The sequence below is a fragment of the Sander vitreus genome, chromosome 10 (genome assembly GCF_031162955.1).
Source record: "Sander vitreus isolate 19-12246 chromosome 10, sanVit1, whole genome shotgun sequence".
NCBI lineage: Eukaryota > Metazoa > Chordata > Actinopteri > Perciformes > Percidae > Sander > Sander vitreus.
Window position 1 is genome coordinate 13,053,363 of NC_135864.1, and position 22,211 is coordinate 13,075,573.

The 22,211-nt window shown below is 37.6% G+C and overlaps 3 protein-coding genes across 3 annotated transcripts; 1 reads left to right on the top strand and 2 right to left on the bottom strand.

Annotated features, from left to right (window-relative positions):
* Nucleotides 1–220: 220 nt before the first annotated feature.
* cul4b (cullin 4B) lies at nucleotides 221–12,274 on the bottom strand. Its single transcript, XM_078260295.1, has 20 exons — nucleotides 11,358–12,274; nucleotides 9,872–9,987; nucleotides 9,684–9,787; nucleotides 9,498–9,567; nucleotides 9,038–9,111; nucleotides 8,783–8,945; nucleotides 8,291–8,380; nucleotides 5,808–5,890; nucleotides 5,651–5,718; nucleotides 5,371–5,489; nucleotides 5,049–5,241; nucleotides 4,837–4,941; nucleotides 4,627–4,737; nucleotides 4,419–4,504; nucleotides 2,909–3,016; nucleotides 2,685–2,798; nucleotides 2,494–2,599; nucleotides 2,200–2,372; nucleotides 1,972–2,124; nucleotides 221–1,421 (listed from the first exon to the last, which is right to left on the bottom strand). The coding sequence occupies exons 1-20, from the start codon at nucleotides 11,821–11,823 to the stop codon at nucleotides 1,326–1,328; spliced, it is 2,598 nt and encodes an 865-aa protein (XP_078116421.1). The 5' UTR covers nucleotides 11,824–12,274; the 3' UTR covers nucleotides 221–1,325.
* A 1,752-nt stretch (nucleotides 12,275–14,026) lies between these two features.
* Nucleotides 14,027–16,248, top strand: mcts1 (MCTS1 re-initiation and release factor). Its single transcript, XM_078260297.1, has 6 exons — nucleotides 14,027–14,216; nucleotides 15,057–15,209; nucleotides 15,329–15,426; nucleotides 15,509–15,642; nucleotides 15,828–15,895; nucleotides 15,995–16,248. Exons 1-6 carry the CDS (start codon nucleotides 14,206–14,208, stop codon nucleotides 16,074–16,076), a joined length of 546 nt encoding a protein of 181 aa, XP_078116423.1. The 5' UTR covers nucleotides 14,027–14,205; the 3' UTR covers nucleotides 16,077–16,248.
* Nucleotides 16,249–16,767: 519 nt separating this feature from the next.
* On the bottom strand, nucleotides 16,768–19,946 carry c1galt1c1 (C1GALT1-specific chaperone 1). Its single transcript, XM_078260296.1, has 2 exons — nucleotides 19,777–19,946; nucleotides 16,768–18,756 (listed from the first exon to the last, which is right to left on the bottom strand). Exon 2 carries the CDS (start codon nucleotides 18,740–18,742, stop codon nucleotides 17,786–17,788), a length of 957 nt encoding a protein of 318 aa, XP_078116422.1. The 5' UTR covers nucleotides 18,743–18,756; nucleotides 19,777–19,946; the 3' UTR covers nucleotides 16,768–17,785.
* Nucleotides 19,947–22,211: the final 2,265 nt, after the last annotated feature.

Consider the following 22,211-nt stretch of genomic DNA (forward strand, 5'->3'; position numbering starts at 1 on the left):
TGTATAATTTTATTTAACATTCTCTTTACCGAGTGTTTTTATTGCCCTTTGTTTTATGTAAAGCACTTTGAATTGCCTTGTTGCTGAAATGTGCTATATAAATAAAGTTGCCTTGTCTTGCTGTGTGGCATGAATGTTTAATGGCTTTAGACAAAAAGCTTAATGGGTTGATCAGAAGACAGTGAGATGCGTTTGGAAATCAATCATTAATAAAAGAAAACCCAATTGAAAGTTGTTTTAATCTGAAGCAATAAATCTAACAGACTCATACAAACAAGGGCATTTCTAATCAATCATATCTTTCCTCATGTGTTGAGGCAATCCACTCCCATTCCCCCCACTTTTCAGAAAGGCCTGCAAGCCCCACAGGGAGACATACAAAAAAATATAGTGTGTATGTGGTATGACACCTGGGGAGGATGGACTCTGATGTCATTGTGCTTTTAGTATACTTTCTTAGGGTTAACAAAAACCTAAAAAGCAGTTGACTGTCAGACGAGATCATTTAAAATGTCACTTTTGTGATGTACAAAAACGTACAAAGACAGAACAAACGAGAAACTTAAATGCATATTTTTGTACAACTGAAGTGTTTTAGCAGCTTGAATACACCCTATAACAAAAGAAGTGCTCCTTTTTTGGCACAAACTCTGCTTTGAAGCTGTGTGTGTTCATAATCACAGCTTTATCAGATGGCTACATGGTCTTAAAAACTGTAAAACCTTGCTGCAGGATCACACATTTGACACAGATATTCCCCAAATTGTCATTTCTCTACTATGAAATGTTAGTCCAATAGTCCCATATTTGACACTGACTAAAGAAACAAGCATCGGTTTAATTTTTTGATCCTTTTTCCTCTCCAACGTGAGATACATTTAGAGCATTGTTAAGTGTGTCAGCATTTGCTTGGGATACTGAGTGAACAAAAAGACAAAAAGTGACTTGATAACAAAGAGCATATTGATTCAAACTATGGACAAAGAAGAATCTAAGTTTGAAAATAAATATTTTTCCTCTCCATTAAAAAAAAAAAGAGCAAACGGAACAACATCTGTGTGTCTTCTTTGTCTGTCCACGGTAGACCAACTCTCTCAGAGGCACTGAGAAATATGGACAATATTCTCTTTTCTAATGGGCATGCAGTCCACAGGATCACAAGACCCTTGACAAAAATCCTGTGGAGCAGTATCCATTCACTTGTCGGTCGCTGGGTTGAAGATTATTATGGTTAACATCCACTGGAGCAAAAGATTTTGAGACCTATCACCTCAGCCTGAATGGACCATCTGCATCTCTTTTTTTCTCAGTCACTTTTTCTTTCTCTAAGCCACATAGTTGTACTGGTTGGGGTTCTCCTTGTCACGCTCCATATAGTCCCTGTCAATAAGAGACTCTATCCTCTTCTTCAAGTCAGCAGGCTGAAAGGCAAGAGGACAGAGAGGAGGCAGAGGTTAACATGAGGCACATGCCAGCATTTCTAGTTATTTTTATACTTTGAGGTGTAAGCTATGCAACTTCCCCAGGGTATCTTAGTATACAAAAGTCTTTCTATAGCAGTATAGACATTTTGAAGATATGTCTAACCGTATTTAGAAACAGTGTCTCACTTTCATAGTTTGTCCACCACAGAAACTGAAAAATATTTAACTATAACATGTCCCATTAAGTACATATTGCTGTCACAATTCTTTAGGATTTGTTAAACTATCAGTATTGACCTCAAAAATCTAGTATCTATAATCCTCAAAGGTTTCCTCTATAATTCATACGGCATAAACATCTGTTACATAATGGAAAACTAAACAGTTGGCTTTAAATGAACAATAACAAAATAACCCTCTATTAATGTGCACATGAGGAAATAGTAATACAGAATTTAAAATACTCATACCCCATATACATCAATGAAACTTAGATAATTTAGAAATGACTTAGAAAATAGAAGGGATATAGTGTTGCGTTAATCACCTTGACGGGGAATTTAAGCTGGTTGTACACTTCAGACATCAAGAGATTATGGCTCAGAGTCTTCCTCATCTTCATGATCCGCACGATGGCAGCATCGATCTGATACTGACGATCCTGAAACACCCTTTCTGTGGTACTGGCTTGCTCCTCCACCTGAGAGGAAACAATTAGTTACAATAATTCACCAAAACCTTGATAAAAGATAAAAAATAAGGATAATACTTATACCGTTTCTTTCATCTGGATCTGGTTTATTTTGATCCTGAAGAGCTTGTGTTTGAAGTCATCATTGCAAGAAAACTTATCCCCGTCCTCCACATCTTTGCTTTTGGGGATTTTGGTGAGGACACGCGCTTTTCCACAAGCAAGTGACTGCAGAGTCCGGCGCAGTTCACTGTCCTCTGTAAGCCAACGAACACACAAACAGTGTTTTAGATCAGTGATGCTGTATAATGAGTCCTCGACAACCCTCGTTTCTTCATCAAAGTGCTGCCAACCAAACTTTGATGTGATCTCACAGACCTATTCCTGTTGCCAGTTTGATCTCCTCCAGGGTGAACTCCTCTCCTTCGTTAAACATCAGTAGCACAAGTGTTTGGAAAAGTGACACCTGCAGCTCCTTCTTGCCCTTTTGTGAGAAAAATCAAAGCGAATAATTAACATTATGCTGTATACAGTGAGCACACACACAAGAGCATTCTCTAGTTATCTACCTCTTTATATTCAGCTTTTAAGACACAATGGCCGAGTGTTGACTGCCACTGCAGCTTCCTGCCACTGTGTTTACCCAGGTAGAAGGTCTTGAAGATCTCCTGCAGTCGCACCATCTGGACAAAGATAACAGAGGCCTTACAAAGCAACATCCAGTATATCTATTGCATGGCACGTTATAAAATCAGCACGTTCCCGACAAGTTCTGTATTTGCTCAGGACTTACCTCAGGAGGCAGGTGCACTTCCATCGGGACATAGGTTGGCCAGTAACCCATCGTGAGAATGTTCACTGTCAGCTCAATGTTGCCAGGAATGTTTTGGCACTGCATATACTGCAGAAATACAAATGACACACATGTAATATCCACCTGCCAAATTGAATTACTTAAAGTGCTCATATTGTGCTTTTTGCCTTTTTCCCTTTCCTATATTATGTTATATATCTTTTTTGTGCATGTAATAGGTTTACAAAGTGAAAAAGCCCCAAGTCCACCCCAAAGGGACTTACCATCTCCAACAGAATACACTGTTCACAAACTGCTCCAAACAGCACTATTGTAGTCCAGCCTTAACTTCTGTGACGAACGTGCGTCACTTTGTAACACACGTTATAATGCTTGCCTCGCTGCTAGCGTGGCACTCCCTCATGCTCTGCTTCTGACTGGTTTGTAGTCCTGACCTAGCTACTGCGCATGTGCGACTCCCAACAAAGATTGAACAGAAGTGAGATGCCTCACTCTGTAGCTAAAACAGAGAGCTCAACACACAGGGTGAAAAGAGGAGCAGCAGCAATGTGTAGTACAACAAAAATATGGTGTTTTTTAAATGAAACCATGTAAACCTATTCTGATATAACCTCTAAATACAATTATGAACCTGAAAATGAGCAAATAATATGCGCACTTTAAGTTTAACCAAAAAAAAGCAAAGCACATAAAAAAACCCACAAGGGGCTGTGTTTGTGAAAGCAGGCTGTTTCAGGTGTCAGTGAGATGCTGAAACATGATCCATGAAGCCCAGTCTGAATAATAAATCAATGAGTTTGAAGGCTTATTGGATTTCAAATCAATGCACAGTGGTTTATAATAATATGAGGAGGGATTTTAGAACTCTGGAAACTTCACACTGCGATAATTACTTACAAACGCAATGTAATTAATAGAAATAAACTATTCCTGTTACAGTAATCTACCCAGAATGTGTGCTTAGAGCGAGAGCTGAAACGATTGACTGATTAAATCGATTTTGTCTATTGACATTAAAATAATATTTTATGTCAACATAAACAGTTTCTCCAATGTGAATATGTGCTGTTCTTTTGTTTTGTGATCATTTCTTTTTTGGAAAGTTGATCGGACAAAATGAGACATTTGATCACCTTGGGCTTTAGAGAATTATGATGTGCATTTTCCTCCATTTCCTGAAATATATATAAACTCAACGAATAAGTGATCGATCAAGAAAGAACTCTTTAATTGCAGCTCTAATAGCAAGTATTCGATTGCCCAAAGCAGTCCACTGGCCAGATTATGGTGTATTGTGTGGTGGCAAAGGTTAAGCCAGGTTCAACGGCTCTGCATTTTTGTTCTGGAGCCCTCTGTATCTGGATCCCTACTGTGTAAACACAGAGGGCTAATTAAAATTGAAAAACTGCCATATACATCATCTCACTGTCATAAGAATCAAATACAAAACTCACATGGATACTCTTTAACCCACTATTGTTGTTCTCACCTGTTTGAACTGCACCATGATGTCTTTAGAAAGCTCCATATCCTTGAACATCCCCTCCAGTTTGCTAGTGAACGCTGCTCCACATTCTGAGGAAGCACCAAAATGTCACAAGTCAAATGTGCATTCAGGGTCAAGATATCCCTTTCTGTGATTGATTTCCCATTGTTTGTGCGTGTTAAGAAGATACATTTTGAGGGATTAAACTGACCATGTTTCAGCTTTGACAACATCGATTTTTCAGCATCTACAGAGGCGCTTTTTCCAACCAGCAACCTCTTGGCCAGATCCTTTTTATAAAAGGCCTCAAAAACGTCTTTTCCTACAATGACAACACATTAAATTAAGAACAACCATAGAGGACAAAAAAAAAAAAAATATCCTAAACTGAAACAAATGTGGTAGTAAATGTTAGACCTACCATAGATGAATCTAAAAATAATCATGATCTTATCCAGCATCTTCTCCAGTTCTTCATCTGTTGCTTCTTTGTTTCCTGCCCTTAGCTTTGAATCCACATGTTTTGCTGTAAACCAAAGTGTATTTATAGTACATGTTATTGCATGAAGATTATGATCATATGCGGATTTACTGACAGTGCAGCAGGTATGAATGGGGGAAATGCTTACTGACCTATGAGCTCTGCAGGTTTATTTGGCCGTTTGTTGATGAATGTTTCGAAAGCCTCCTTCATGGCGTTGACAAACTTCTCGTTCTTCATGAAGCATATGTCGATGACGTGATCCACCTTGTCTTTGAAGTCCAGCAACTCTTGCACCATTGTTTTGTCTTTTTCTGGATTGATTACGATTGTGCTTCCAAAAGCCTAGATTTCCAAGACATCGGGAAACAACAGTTAGCAAGAGATAATGCAAAACACTACTCCTGAGAGCTTAGCATCTGTATCATGCACTGCATTTTCAGACTTTTATAACTGTTAATGCTGTCATCATACCTTTATGTACTCTATCCAGTGCTGCAGGAGGACCTGGACGCCACCTCGCACTCGACTGAAGAGCTGATAGAGAAGAGACAGATCCTGAATTCTGTTCTCGTCCAGCAGGTGAGTCAGCCCTGGAAGTTTCCAACAACAGAAAGTCAGAGGTCAGAACACAAGACTCAGTATGTAGTCAGACAGACAGCGTAGTTACATATCAGATACAGCCTAGACATTTACGAACTGCTGTAATGTGACTCATGTATACGTTTTTATACCAATATGTACTGCTGTGTACCTTTTTGCAGAGTAGCCGTGAGATGTTCACCCAGCAACTGCTTCTCCACAGTAGCAATGAGCGGTTTTCTGAGTGGTGGGGGGGGGGGGGGAACTCAGGTTACAAATGAGTCTTTGTCACTGTTAAACTGCAAACTGAATACTAGTCTAACACTCACTGTGTGCTCTGGTCCAGATATGTGATGACTCTGTCAGCCTCCTCCTCTAAGCGCTTGTTGACATGATGGAGATATTCTGGGACCTGCAAAAAATAAATAAATAATAAAAAAAAAAAAAAAAGGGGGGAAAGCAGCAATATTAATATGTTTACCATATTGTGATCTCTTAATATTAACTATTTTAAAAGATACTAACAGCTACTAAAATCTAAAACAACATTTAATGTATGACTAATAGTCATTTAATGTAGTATATTTAATAACCCAGGGGCCTGTTTCACAAAACCAAGATAAGGGATTAAGCCGGGATTTCCCCGTTATCCTGGATGAATTTAGCCTCGACTCGGTTTCACAAAAGCGGAGGCAGGTAGGTTTCACCCTATTGTTATCAGCATGGATTAAAATACAACAGGTGCATACTGCTGTTCATTTAAGTACTGTTATTATTTAAAGTTGTGACCATTATTTTGTTTTACAATTATTCATGTGACAGTCATTGTTACTGTTATATTGCTGTATGAAGACTGCTGTTCGTATTGTTTTAAATGAAGTCTGTTACTAAGGGCAATACATACAATGCTGTACATTTCTGTAGTTGACCAATGCACCTTGAATTATTTTTTTAAAATTATTTTTATTTAATTTTTAAATTCTTTAACAATAAGGATCATGTTTGTTCAGCTCCATGTACATTGTATTTGGCATTCTTAGCACACAATTTGTGTTGTCCAGTAAACTGGGACTATAATTTGGGAGGACTGTACAATTTAAAGAACAATCATTTTACAATCCTCCCAAATTATAGTCTTAGTTCACTGGACCAGTAACTGTCTAGTGCTGTAGGCTACTGTACATTCATGTAACAGGGAGAGGACACCTCAATGGTTTGACCTTATATTTTGCTGGGGGGGGTGCATAGAATTTATCACTTAATTATCTTTATAGTTTCTAGATTTTAGAGTCCAATTTCTGTCTTTATTTTCTATGTCCATATATGCGAGGGAGCAAAACATATAATATGTAAAGAATGAAACTCGTCCTCTATAAAAAAAAAAAATCAGAAAACGCAAGAAAAAGCGTAGCAGATCATAGCGGACCGACTGAATGATAGTTTAAAAATATACATTTACGAACTACTGCTCTTAATTAAAACCATTCAATGAGTCACTTGTCATTTGCAAAAATGAACAGTTGTACACTTTGCATTAAAAGCGAGCAGTGGAAGTTAATATGACTTAGGAAATGTATGTTTTAGCCCATGAGAGAGAGGGAGGAACAGAGTGAAAGAGATATTTACGCATCATACTATAGCGTTGTAGAAAATTGATCTTCATGGTAAATTTCCTGAGTAACATTATCTTCTGCTTACTTTTAAGGCAAAGAGTACAACTGTTAATTTGTGCAAATGTGCAAATATTTAGGCTACTTACGCATTCAGTCGGTCCGTGATCGTCTGCTACGCTTTCTCTCGCTGTTTCATTACAGCGCCCGTGTTTTTTTTTCCTTTTATACAAATAAAGTGTTTCACGCCATCATACTTCCACAAGAAGCTGCTGCTCACTCTGTTTAAAATATGTACAATGCGTATTCTCCACTTTGGCATCAGTACATCTGTGATCAACCTCGCGGTCTTTTGAGGAAAGCCGTGGACGCGCATCTATCTGAATTACTTCAGCCTGGCTCGACCTAGTCGCTTCTCCTCAGCCTGGCTTGGCCTTCGTGAAACGCACCAAACCAGGATGCACAGATTAGACTAGGTCAAGTCTCGCTTTATCAGTTATCCTGGATTTATAAATTCTGCTTTTGTGAAACAGGCCCCCGGTTACACATCAAAATAACAATAACAACAACACAATCAAATAAAAAACGTACAGATAATGAAAGACGTTGACAGGACCATTATAAAACAGATAAAACAAATATCAATAAAAGAAAAACAAAAAAGACAATTTAAGTAAAATCAAGTAAATCTTGATTGTGCCTATATAGAACAGTCTATTCGTGTAGAGTTTAACTTCTATATGTAAAGTTAGCTGTATTAGAGATATCTTAAGCCACAGTCTAAAATAAATATACATTTTTTCTTTCACAATCACAAATAGAATGTTTTGAAACCTGTAGGAAAACCTCATTCTTTGAGCTGAGACAATAAAAAGTGAAACTATGTCTCAATCCAATGTGTCAGCAAGTCAACAAAGCTGCTATAATTATTGTCTGAATCAAGCAAAAGCTTTTTCAGCTGAAAAAAAATAAAATAAAAAAAATAAAAAAATCATCACTCAAAACACACCATGTATTGTGCCTGTAGTTCATTCTAATCACCTGAAGCTGTGGATTTAGATGCATAAACACTGTAACAGACACTGGACATATACTTTGTAATCAGATTGTCTATAATTTGTCCAGTTAGTCAAGGAAATAAAAAAAGATACACCAAACAAACAACAAAAACAGACCCAGAGTACCAAGGTCATATAAATCACCTCTCTCTGCTGCATCAGCCTCTGTCCCTCTGCAGCGTACAGTCGATTAGTTTCCTCCAAAAAGCGTTGCTCAAAAGAGTCCTGATAAATCTGTCATGGATGGAGAGAAAACAGGGTTTTATTAAAGCCATTTGTCAACAGGAAACTGACAACTCATCACACCCCTGTGTGGGTCATAATCACAAACACCACAGCTGCAAAAGCCACACTTATCTTGTAGTACAGGTGTAGAACAGGGACCTGAGGCAAAAACATGCATCCCTCCAAGCTGCTATGGAAGACCTGAAGTTACGCAACTACGATCTCAACCTCAAGACCAGGCAGAGTGAATACAGGCTGGAACAACTCACGTGACGGAGCACGATGGAGACCGATCGGCTCCGTGCACAGATCAGGACAAAGATACAGCCTTCCAAATACAGATTCACACCAGCTGACACTTATGTGTGGATCATTATTAAAATAATAATAAAATGGTACATGGTCAGTTACCTGCAGGTCAGAGAGCATGCTCAGCAGGCTCCTCAGTAGACTGCGGTCTATCGCCTCTCCGTTTCGCTCCCTCTCAATGAGCAGCAGAATCCCGTCGATAGTTTTACTCTGGACCTTCAGGTCACTGATGATGTAGAACCTGAACAGCTCCAGACCCATGTCCCTGCAGACCAGAGCAGTATGTTCAAACAACCACTTTAAAACAGAAATCAGCCTCACGCTATTGTAGAACAGCTGGCATCAGTGATCACTCACCAGATTGATGGCAGCATTGAATTTTGTAAAACATAGGTGCGGTCCAAAAACAAAAATATACTCCTAATCATGATCTGTGAAACAATGACAAACATCCACAGTTAGAAAATGGCACTAATGACAGTGTTATTCTTTTATAACCACCAAAAAGGGGCACTGTACAGATTTGACACATGCAGATCTGTTTACTTTTCACAAGGGGTACTTCTCAGTCTGTGAAAACACTTGTATGTCTTCTGTGGCTCTGAGGGAGCTTTTCTAAAGTATCAGAAAATAACTGATCTTGATTTTGGTTTGAGACTTTAAAATAAATTGTATTATTTGCATCCTAAGTCCCCAAACATTATGCATTTAAACATGAAAATGAAATGAACAAATTGCATGTGTAGCCAGGTTATGTAAACAGACTTTCAAAAGGATATGACAACTACTACTGACTTATTAAAGTTATAAAACATACCATTTGTCTGCAGTGATCTTGCCAGCACTTGTCAATTTTCTTTAGGAAAAGCACACTGTCCAGGGCATCCGTATGAACAACGTTAAGGCAAAAAGAGCTTTGCTGCAATATGACTGCATGATCAATACTAAGCCATACACAATTAAGTAAATAGTGATAGAAATTGAAGATAACTGTAAAGGATATTCTCTGAATTGATCAATTTGTGCCTTGATGTGGTCTTCACACACGGCCCTCAGCTGTTTGTAAAGTTTGGCAGATATCTTATGGGAGCACAGGTTCTCAACAGCCTGAGGGGACAAAACAAAGTGTCAAAAGAGACATTTTCTTATCAATGTGCTTCCTCTGGGAGGTCAACAGGTCTGGGATTATACCTGATAGAGCTCCTCTAGATTGTACTTAATTGAAGTGCTGTTCTGTATGGCCTCCACTGCCTCCTTCAGCTTCTGCCAGGTCTCCTGCGTGTAGTTCTCTGGCAATTTGGGCTTTTCTGTGTGCAAAAAATAAAAAAAACTGTTCTGATAACACTTTATCATTTTGCAGGCTCCTGAACAAAACAAGTGTTTCTTCTGAAAGTGTAGCCAGACAATAGTGACAAAAACCTAATATCTGGTTATTGAATTGTATTATTAGACATGATATTGCATGAGATTTTGGTTACTGTAATATAAAAATATGACTAGGGCTCGGCTATAAGCTCATCCCATGATATCCATCCAAAAAAACTGTTCACATCTCTTCTTTCTAAATCTTGTAACTGCAGTAGACAACGCAACACGCACTACTTAACTTTAGATATTCTATACGTACGTACGCACTAACCTCGGCAAGTATACTATGCCCCTTTTAAATGGAATTAAGTGCAAACTGCTCTCAAACCAGATTCTTTAGTTCTACTATCTGATGGTTTTTTTTTTTTTTATACTCCTTTAATTGTTTCAATTAACTCTTATTTGTTGCTTGATCACTGGTTGTTTTGCCGTGTGTGTGTGTGTGTGTGTGTGTTGCTCTTGTATGCTATGACCATGAATGTTTCTTGTTTTCAGGTCTCTCTAGAAAAAAAAGACATCTTGATCTCAATAAAACTCTGATTCACCAACAAACGGCAAAATAGAATTTAAAAAGGTTAAATATGGCTGAAATCATTATCCATTACAAAATCTAGCAATTTTCCAATACAGCTAAATTACATATGAAAGAATAAACTTGACGTTCAAAGCAATGGCCCTGAGCTCCACTGTATTCCCATTTCTTGATGTGTCAAACAACTTATTGTTTGCTCAGAATCATTAATTTGAAGTACAGAAATTTGAGAAATGATATCACAAGATCAAATCATCACAATAGGACTTCGCAAAAAAATAAATATCCTATTAACAATATTTAATGTCTTTTTATAGTGTTATTAGCAATTCCTAATAGGATTTTTAGAACTTATTTGACTGTTTTAGTAATGTTAAATGAGATAATGTCTCAAAAAATATGTATGCCTAAATTTCTTCTGACTCAAATATATGCCATCCACATGTTGACACATCATTGGTACCAAGATGACTAGTCAAGGAAATGTGTATTTTTTTTCAAGTTTGACACCTTTCTTAGTTCATAGTGATGCCAATGTGATGTTAGAAGCATTCCTGGTTTACTGACTCAGCTAAGTTTATAATATTTTAGCATTTAAATTGTAACGCAGCCTTCAGGACCAAGAAGAGACTAACGAGATCCAGTCTCATATCACAATGTTACAATGTCTTGTCCAGTGGGGACAACATCACAGTGCCTGGGGACTTGTTAGTTGTATATTGCTGTCAGTGAATGTTTTGGAGCTTGAATCACATTATCCACCAGTTTATCTGCTACCTTTGAAGTTCTTGATGACTAGTTTCTTGGCAGCACCGGGTTTACTGTTAGAAAAGGTGCCGGATCCTGCGGGCTTCGTCAGTCCGTTTGCATGGTGCCCCACGCCACCGGGCAGGAACACGGCTTTGCTTTTGTTATTAGAGCACGAAGCAGCAGCAGCCTCCTCAGCCATTTTAACATCCAGTCCAATGAAATCCACTGAATCCTCAAACCTTAACTTCTTCTGGATGTGCAGCGAAGTGGGGGAGCAGGGGGAGGAGGAGGAAGAAGAAGAGGAGGAATTCAGGGTCTTGGGAGGCGAGGAAGAGATCGTGTCAGAAGTGTCTTCCCTCTCTGAGCCGTTTATTTTCCTCTTCTTCGGAGATGTAATGTTACCGCTGTCGTTTTTGACATCAGTAGCCGCTGGTCTAGCCTCCTGGGTTGGCGGTGGTGGGGGATTAGGGGAAGATAAACCTGTTGGAAACATGAAAAAACGGGAATACTAATTCTTAACAGCCAGTCTTTTGATCCGAAACTTCCAGGCTTGAGATGAGCTCAGTGTCCGAGAGCTTTTAACGTTATCTATCTTAGTACGGAGAGGTTTTTATCCAAATCTTTTATCCAGTATAAAACAGATAATAAATTGTTCAACTAAACAGCTCCACTTGAACCTAGCCTTGTCGCTTTCTTGTTATTGCTGGCAGAAGAAGAAAGATGGTTGGCTATTGCTTCCTCTTTTGCCTCTCGTGTCTAACCGCGCTGTACAATTGTTCAGTAAAAGTGGTCAACTGAAGCGGCCGTTAACGATAATTATTTACAGAAGAAATGTATCTATAGCCAAAATAGGATCACATTATACTAAAACATCCGTTGGTCAACACGGGGAAAATTCGCTCTCAAAATCTAGTCGGTGACCCCACCGGAAGTACTTCGTACATAAGTACTTTTTTGCACAAGCGTGTTTTTTTTTTATACTGACAACAGTGTTGTAACTGCTCTGGCCGCAAGATGGCGCCAAGCCAACGCCATTACGTGGACTGATGACATTTTTATGGTCATGAATTTACTGCACATGAATGAAGGAAGTTGCCCAGTTATTAGATATGAATTAATATTTACTATGTTGTAAATATTTTCTAGTTCACACTGTCAAAATAAAATGTAATAACAGATTTATTAAAGACAAACAGAGCATTTTTTCTTCATCCTCAAAGTATTTTGGCCTTTCAATGAAAAAGCTACGTTACATGTATTTACATTGTATTTCTTACAATCTGTAAAATGTCCATATTCTCATTGTTTCTACTTTTGCTTTTGCTTAATTTTTGATTTTTTCTGTTGCTAAATTTTGACTTTCCTATTGTTTAAAATGTCTTTTTTTTTCTCAATGTTTAATTATATTTTATATATGTATTTCGTTAATTCGACATTTACTCTGTTTCATTATACCGGTACTATGTCTAAGTCTATGGAGATGATAACTAGCATCTCACTGCACAATATGTATGATTGTGTATGCGACAAATGTGTTGTTTTTAATATGAAAAACAGTGGCATAAAGCTTTGTGATGAACTGCCATGTTTCAAACTCCTCAAGGAGATTTCATACCATATAAGATACTATATAGAATGTATCCTGTAAAAAAATATACCTGAGATTCAAAATTAGCACACAATGATAGTTAAAATAATGCAATTTGTTGTTCAGTTTTTATTTAACGTAAAGAAATGTCATATTTAAATTTTGCAAATGGCCAAATCCCAATCTTTTTTCATTTTTATAATAACTTTAGATGTTACAGCAATACTGTAAGTCAGAATCAGAATAAGCTGTATTATATGAAATGTGTGCACATGCAAGTAATTTGACTTTGGTTTTACTTTGCTCTCATTTACTTTGCTCTCAATGTTACACATAGTAGAAATTGAGCTAGATATAAACCTACAGCTAAAATCAAGAACAACAAGCTGAACCAAGATAGGTAAACAATTGTGAAAATTGTAAACAAATACAAGTAGTGCAAAGAAATAAATATTGAATGGACATAGGCTACATGAAGTGGGTGGTTACACTGTCTCAATACTGTATAGAGCCTACAGTGTGCAGGATATATATTTTACAGCAATTGCAATGTTCATGATTACAAAACAAGTGTGTATTTTAAACTGTAAATATATAATTTATATTTTTTGTAGGTAAGTGGATGTTTTAGTGTTGCAGGGTTATTGTAGGCCTACACTATGTAAAATCAATAGTTAAAAAAGAGAAACCCATAACATTTCAATTCCATCCAATTGCACACATTATGTTTAACGTTAGGTGGACAGGCTTTGAGATGTTTGATTTATCTAATCCATCCATAATCTAACCATATAAAAATAGGATCTAACCAAGAAACGAATAAAGAATTGAATTGCGTCACAATGCGGAGCAATTTATGCACACCAAAACTGCCTCGTCACTATGGAAACTGACCTTTACATGGTCTAACAGGCGCTACATGCGGATTTTAAATGACTTATCGTGTGTTTAACTGTCTGTGAAATATAAACAGCGCCAGAGCACGACTTTAGATTGTGTACACCTACAAATTGAGTTACACAAGTTACCTAGGTGACAGGAGAGGAAGGAAGCGCCTATAATCGAATTCAACCGGACCTGTCGTGTAACGCAAACAACTGTCGTAAAATGACGTAACTCTCATACTGCTGGTCCCTAAACAGGCGTGGAATTGCTATAGCGTTACTTGATATGTGAATTGTATGCTGTTAGTTAACGTTACTTGTGTTTACCATAGCCGACCTGGCGCGTCCGAACAAGCTTTGTCATAATTAAAGAACGCGGTAACGGTAACAGCGACCAACGAGGATGTTTAAAAAGTACGTTGCTGATTTTTTTCCATGTTGTTACGTGAGCTAACCACAGCTAACGTTAGGTGGTTAGCTAACTGATTAGCAATCGCGTCTTCAACTTTGTTGTGGGCTCAAGTTCAATTAATGAGACAAGTAGACCCGAGTCATGATATTTTGTGAGATCCTCTGTTATTACATTAGACCAGGCATGAAAAATATGTTTGAACTTGTCAGTGCGGTGTGATATAAAGATACTCAGTCTATTCACGGTTATTAACTAGCTTGACTAAACTGCCTTGAATCCAAACACCAAGTGGTGTCATCTTGATACAGTTGGGAACATTCAGGTGCATATGACATAAGCGAAGCATATTTTCACTTTGATGGTTAGAATAATATTTTTAACCTTATAATTACAATATTGGAAGGTACCTTTTTGTCCACAAAGTTCTCAATACTATCTCTTCATGTATAGTGCGAATTAGAACTAGAATTAAAGTTATACTTACACAAATATTCATTGGATGAACATTTCTGGATGAAATTTGAATGGCAAAATTGTTTAAATTATGTATTTATGTAACCTTTTTTGATGGAAATAAATAACAGCATTTTGTTTTCTATAATTTATCTATATCAATATATGCATACTGTGGGTATTGATTGACATTGCCATATTGCAACTAAACTAACATTGTTACTGCAGCTGCCAATATTTGCCGCAATGTGGAATCAGTGTGCTCCATTGTGCATATTTGTGATATATTAAAAGTACAAAAATGCCAGACAAGCTTGTTCTGTTTTCTGTCCGCATTTGTACTTTAAAAATCATTTAATACAAAAAGCATTTTCTCTTTCCTGTTTCAGATTTGATGATAAGGAAAATGTGTCGAACTGTATCCAGCTGAAAACATCAGTGATCAAAGGCATTAAAAATCAGCTGTTGGAACAGTTTCCAGACATCGAGTCATGGCTCAATCACATAATGCCAAAAAAGGACCCTGTCAAAATCGTGAGATGGTATGACTTTATCATTTCATTTTTCTAATCAAGGTACATGCAGTGTTTTCAGCATAGTAGATTTTCTTTTACAGTTTTTTTTATTTATTTTTTATATATTTCTTTTATTCTTCCCACAGCCATGAACACATTGAAATCCTGACAGTGAATGGAGAACTGCTTTTCTTCAGACAGAGAGAAGGACCATTCTACCCAACCCTCAGACTGTTGCATAAATGTAAGATCTTCTAATGTCAACGGCCTTTTGGTTGTGTTTGAGTTTCCTCACACTGATTACAAATTCTCTTTGGGTTTTATAGATCCTTTCATTCTTCCACACCAGCAAGTAGACAAAGGGGCCATTAAATTTGTCTTAAGTGGAGCCAACATCATGTGCCCCGGGCTGACGTCACCAGGCGCTAAACTCTACCCAGCTGCAGCCGACACAGTAGTTGTATCCTTTTATACATGATGCTGCGTGTGGGAGCTGTTTGATTTTCACACTCAAAATAAATAACAATTATAATTTGCGGCATTGTCCTATGTTAGCATTAAATATTTCTTCCAAATCCACAATAAAAAAAATCTCACTTTGCTTCCACATTTTTCCACAAGTTTTTCTTTAACAAGTGGATGCAGGCCATAATGGCGGAGGGAAAACAACATGCACTTTGTGTTGGTGTTATGAAGATGTCTGCAGACAGCATGTAAGATTTTTTTCCCCCTACAATTTACAGAGGCAAAAAAGAAATCCTTGCTGTTGCTGCTGTTACGATGCCTAATCTCAATCTGTCTTTTGCAAACAGAGGAAAAGTCAACAAGGGAATTGGAATTGAGAACGTTCACTATCTGAATGATGGATTGTGGCACATGAAGACGTATAAATGATGACATCAAGACCTACCCCCACCCCCACCAGACAGTGTGGAGCTCTTGACAGCAACGCATGAGCTGCCCGTCACCTGTTTACACCCAAGAACTTAGCTGTGTAACCGGCTGAAGGCTTTGAATCATTCGGCATAATGCACAAATAAAAGAAAGATCTTGCTTTAAACCTTAATCTCAGTTGGTATTTTGTTTTGGATCCAATTTAAGATGTGCACGTAATTGCCTTTGATTTTGGAATTTAATCCAATGGTAGACATGACAAAATTGTAATATTAACTTCAGGATAACCTAGTTTTCATGTAGTGTAGAATCTAGTTTGAGTAATGATGTAGCCTGTCTACTTATCAGTATAGGATGTGAGCATTTAGCATAATACCTGAGAGGGAATGGCGTGGTACAGGTTTACAACTGTTAGACTTGTTATTCTGCGCCTCATTTAGAGAGTAAAGCTTGACACTCCTTCCTTTGATGGAAACAACTAGAATTTCAGGTTAAGTACACCGAGCTAAACACAAGGCAGTCTTACACAACAGCCCTTACGTGTAATACAATGAGGTGAATTTACACTACAATGTCACTTGTGTGCAGTAGTTAATCTTTGTTTTAACCTGACTACATATTTCCAAGGTACCAGGGCATCTATGAGAACTGCGATATTAAGGCAGAACATAAAGGGTGGTCGACAATAGAATACATTCAGTTCTATATCAAATTTGTTCATCTTAAAGCAGTCCAACTGTAAACATGTTTTCCTTTGCCAAAAATCATTCACAGCATGGTTGACAAGGTTTACATCATTAACACATTGAAAGCTGCCAGCACCCCGTTGTGCGATTTGTTTTTACATTTATTCTCATTCCCACCTTTTAACAGTCCTCGTCGGATTGTTCGATACCACAGAACTACATTGCATTTCATCAGAAATTAATTGTATTCACCTTTATTATCCAAAAGTCCATTCTTCTTTTTTTAAAGTAGTCATCTGGTCAGTCCGGCAGCCAATGCGTTTTAAAAATGTCAGTGGAACAATGACACCTCCAATGAAAATAATTTTGTTTTGGGTGTCTCTTTTAACCGACAAATAGAATATACATTACCCAGAAGTCAACATTAAGTTATTATTTTCCTTTTTGCTGTGAAGTCAAACTCTTCATATGTGGAGGTAACTAAGCATAAAGTGGCAAGAAATGCACTTGATTTAGAGCTGGTCTGGACCAACATCAATATTGATGCTACCATACAATCTTCAAATCAGTTGGGTGACGTATTCTCAGAAATAAAAAATAAGTTATTCCTAATGTAAGATGGCATAGCACTTTAAACAGCTAAATTATTTCAGAAACCTGTCGTTTCAATAGTCATCACCTGATAACTAATGCAGCTTTAAGACCACAAAAAAAAAAAACATTTAAGATACATATACCCAAAACTTCCAGACAATCTAGTCACAGGTCACAAGTTTGATATATGTCCCAGTTCTATCTTTATTCAAGAGGATGCACACCCTTCCACTATGTTTACCTACACCAAAAAGGAATAGGGTGCTGATTGTGCCAAGTGAAAAAGGTAAAAATATACATAAAAGGGTTATATTTCCATCCAGGATCCAGTTTTACAAACAGAATTAGAAAACATCTCCCCACAGTTAGGTTTGCCATCATAGAAGCAAAACTTTTAAAATGCCACATCCATCTTGCAGGAATGAGTCTCTAGTCATTATCTGAATTTTCAGGAGGGTTGAAAACTAAAGAGTCATGAAAATCGTGGCCGTAAGGACGAAGTCTGTATACTCCAAACATCATAACCTGCATTTCATTCGGTGACATCCCGTTAAATGTGATTGCCATGTCGGAGCAGCAGCCTTCCACCACATTATTGGGGTTGTTCTTCATGCTTTCACTTATCAGGCTGTTCACACCTTTGCTGTTGAAAAGGCCTTTTCCGTGTGCGTCTTCTCCATTCTCTGCGAAGACACCTGTATATTTGAGGCACACGGCCAGCTGCTTGTCCTCACTCATCTTCCACAGGGCACGTCCTCTTTCCGGACATTTGTCTTCATCCTGGAACACATGCACTAGCCTTTTCAGCGCTTCATAACTTAGAACAATGCCACTATCATACGCCACATACTCTAGCTCCCCTGACTTCATTACATTGCCCAGGTAGAAGGGCTCGCTGGGATCCTTTGCGAGCACAAGGTATTTGAGGTTCTCAATGATGGCAAACGTGGTAGCTTGTGCCACAAAGAACCACTGCACGCCTCCGGCATTCTCATAAGCATGCGTCAGAGCTTTACGTAACCTCGCCCAGTCATCTTTTTCATTCAGGTCTATTGCCTCAAGCGCCTTAGAAGACTCAGAGGTGTAAAACCCAGCCTTATCACAATGTTTGCTCCAGGTGTCTAGTGCAGTGGCCCAGTAAACAAGGAACTTGGGCTGGACCATGATGATGCAAGAGACCCGGACTTGATTGCTCAACTCCTGCACGCGACTGTCAGAGAGGCGTGTCAGCTCATCTTTACTCGGGGCCTTGACGTGATGATGATGATGATGGTCTTCTGTCTTGGACTCTGTGCCAGGGCGGAAACTACCTAGGAGTGACAGCAGCAAGCAGAAGAGGCCTCCCATGACCATCCCCTTCATGAAAGAACCTCCTTCAGAAAACATTCTGGCAGCAGACACTGGACGAGAGAGAACATGCATTCATGTAGCTGTAGTCGCAAATGTTATCATTCACAACCAGTTGTGCAGCCTCCGATTCTTCATGTCAGTGATCACATGGTGTTAGCTTCATTGTTACTTATAACTTACTATGTGCAGCTAATGAGAAGACTGGACTTACTTGGTGTATGTGCTCTTTACTGGCTTACTTATCTTTATTTGGCTGGAGGCAAATTTCTGTACACCAAAAGTGTTTCCTTAATTAACCAACAATTGTATTCATGATCAATTAGTCAGCTGATTACTTTCTTGATTAATGGTTTGATATATGAAATATGAGAAAAATGTCAATCACAATTTCCAAGTCCAAGGTGATGTCTTGAAGTAGTTTGTTTCGTCCAATCAACAGCACAAAAACCAAAGATATCCAATTTACTATCATCAAGGACTAAGAAAACACCTACATATATTAAATATGTACATATGATAAGCTGGAGCCAGAGAATTTCAGCTCTAACATTGCTTTTGATTTTTCAGCAAGATGAATTACTCTGTGTGAGGCAAGAAATCAAATCATTGAACGTTTTTCACAATTTTCTGACATTTCAGACAAAACACTTGATTTGCAGATTAATCAATACTAAAAGATAATTTTTAGTTGGAGCCCTAATGTAAGTTAATTTAAAGGCTTTAATAAAATGGCGTTAGCTTGTTCGTCTTCTATGTACAAGTTGAGCAGCTTATAGGATCTGAGCTCGCCTAGAACATTAAACGACATAACGTTACTCATGTTTGAACCGTTTAACGTTACCGGTTTTCAACGTCGACATATACATTAGCTTTTCTTTTCTTTTTTAGCATTAACGTTAGCATTAGTAACTTATTAACATTATAGCAGGGAGGTATGGAAGTCGTACCAGCTGTTAGCTAACTGTTAGCTTCCTCGCTTCGTAACGGCTACACTAAACGTTTAACTCGGGGTCTTGACTCTTGTTATACATTAGCTAGCTATCATAACAGATAAAGAGCATTTACTGTACCTAGTTAACGTTAGGTTAATGCTGCCGTGCAAGGTGGTGCTCCTGTTTTCGCTTGTCTTTCAGCTCCCACTTTTCCAGCTTTTGTAATATTGCCAACGTCCCGGCCGGCAGGACGGTTAATTAACAACTAGATAGGTGCATGTTTTGTTCACAGTACAACTACGATCTAGCTCCTACCGAGTTAAACACTTCCGCTTTCTGACGTCATGTGACTCCGCTGAGACCTCTCTTGAGGTTGAGGCGGCCCCAAAAATGTAATGAATAATAAATAAATAAATGTAAAGAATACATGTCATAATAGAAAATTAAACACATGAATAATCTTAACTGAACAAATAACGCAAACTACATAAACCATCCAATATATTGTCAAATACTTTTAAATTCAATGTATTGATGTGTTATTACCCCGGGGACACTTTTGTTTCATAATACATTTGATGTATTTATTATATTTCACTAAGCCTAGAAATCTAGACGCACCCTAGCGACAGCAAATGTAATTTGCAGCCAAGGTCCAACATCTTGACGTGGGTCTGGCTTGTCAGGCTAATATTTCACTTAATTTATTCATAAGATCATTTAATAATCAAGGTCTTTATTTATCATGTGCACAATAATTACAGGGTTGTTGCTGATGCCATTCTTAGGTCTCAGGCTTCCTCCAACAATAATAATAATAATAATATAGGCTATGTATAAGAAAGAAGGATGAAAAGGAAGATCAGATCACACAACAAAATGAGAATCTAAACACAGAGTAGTGCAAATAAAAAAAAAATATATATATATATAATAAAAATATATAATAAAGTAAGTAGACAGTAATTGTGATTAATAAACTGAGTGTTAACAGAAATTGTATATGCAATAAATTAGTAGTAATAAATATGTTTACAGATGTAAACAGGGATTTAATAAATGAGCTATAGCCTGTGCATAATGATAAGTATAAAAATATATGTACAGTAACAGTTGTAAAACAGTTATAAAAAGGTCAAGTGATGGTAAAGTGTCAAGGGATGAGCTCAGTGTCTTTATTTATTTATTTAATATGAACATTTTGGAGTTCCTTAATGTCAGCCATCTATTCATCAATAGATTCCCTCAACAGATTTACTGAAATTGTTGATTGGATGAAGTTGTGTATGTTGTTCATATGCAGATTAAGATTTAGATTAAGATTGACTGTTTATAGTGTGTATATATTGTTTGTTTTTGTTGTTTCTTTTGTATGAGTAAGCACATTGTGAGCAATGTATAATCCAAAGCAAAATTCCTCGTATGTGTCCTCATACCTGGCAAATAAAGCTGATTCTGATTCTAATTCTGATTATTATAATTATTACCTTTATTTAACCAGGAGAAACCCATTGAGATTAAGGATCTCTTTTTCAAGGGTGACCTGGCCAAGACAGGCAGCAGCATATAAAACACATAGTTACAGACAAGAATACAAGAGGACAAAGTTAATACAACTGAAATAAAGCAAAGCTATTCACATTACCTTTATTGCAACCAGGAAACATTATTGAAAACACTGACATCTTAAAGAGTCTGCCTCCCTTTCTTTCATTTTGGATTTAAAAGCATTGCCATTTACCGAAATGAATTCATTAAGTCTCAACTCAGTCTGCAGCGTATTCCATCCAGAGGGGGCAAAAGCCTTTTTCCCTGTTCAGTGCGCGCATTAGGGACAGAAAGCAAATTATGTCCTGAGAACATGAGAAGTGCCAACCAGCACTTTTCCGTGTGATAAGAGAACAAATGTAGGTAAGGTAGCACACCAAGCATTGCCTTATAAATAAAGTTATACCAGTGACAGAGCCTACTAGTCTCCAGCGCAGGCCATCCTACTCGAGAGTAGCCTACTACTCGCAGTGGTGAGTCCGAGCTTTACATGATGCAGATTAACTGGCAGTTTAAGATTTTACATTAATAATGTGCTCAGATTTATCTTGTGACCGTGTGGACTGTAGAACATATAAAGTACATTGTTGCATCATTTAATTAATTCATTAATTTAATAATAATAGGATGATATGTTAGTCACAGCAAGGGGCCAAGTCCAGCAGAACAATGACTTTTACTTTGTATACTTTAAGTACATTTTGTTGATAATACTTATCTACGTTTACTTTTCTTTTCACAGTTTATTACCTTAATTTCCCGTGAGCATGATTAACACATCAACATAAATCCTGCATGTAATTTCAACAGTAATAGTAAGTTATTGTTTGTTTGTTCCTTTTTCCAAATGGGTAATAATGTCAATGTGGCTGATTTAAAGTCACTGCTTGACCTTACAAACCAACTTTGCTTTTCTTTTAACTCATTGACTGCTGTGCAGCCAAATGCATCAAATGTTGTTTTCATTGTCGTAGAGACAACCTTATAAATCACCTGATACCCTGAACACTCATCTGAGGAGCATT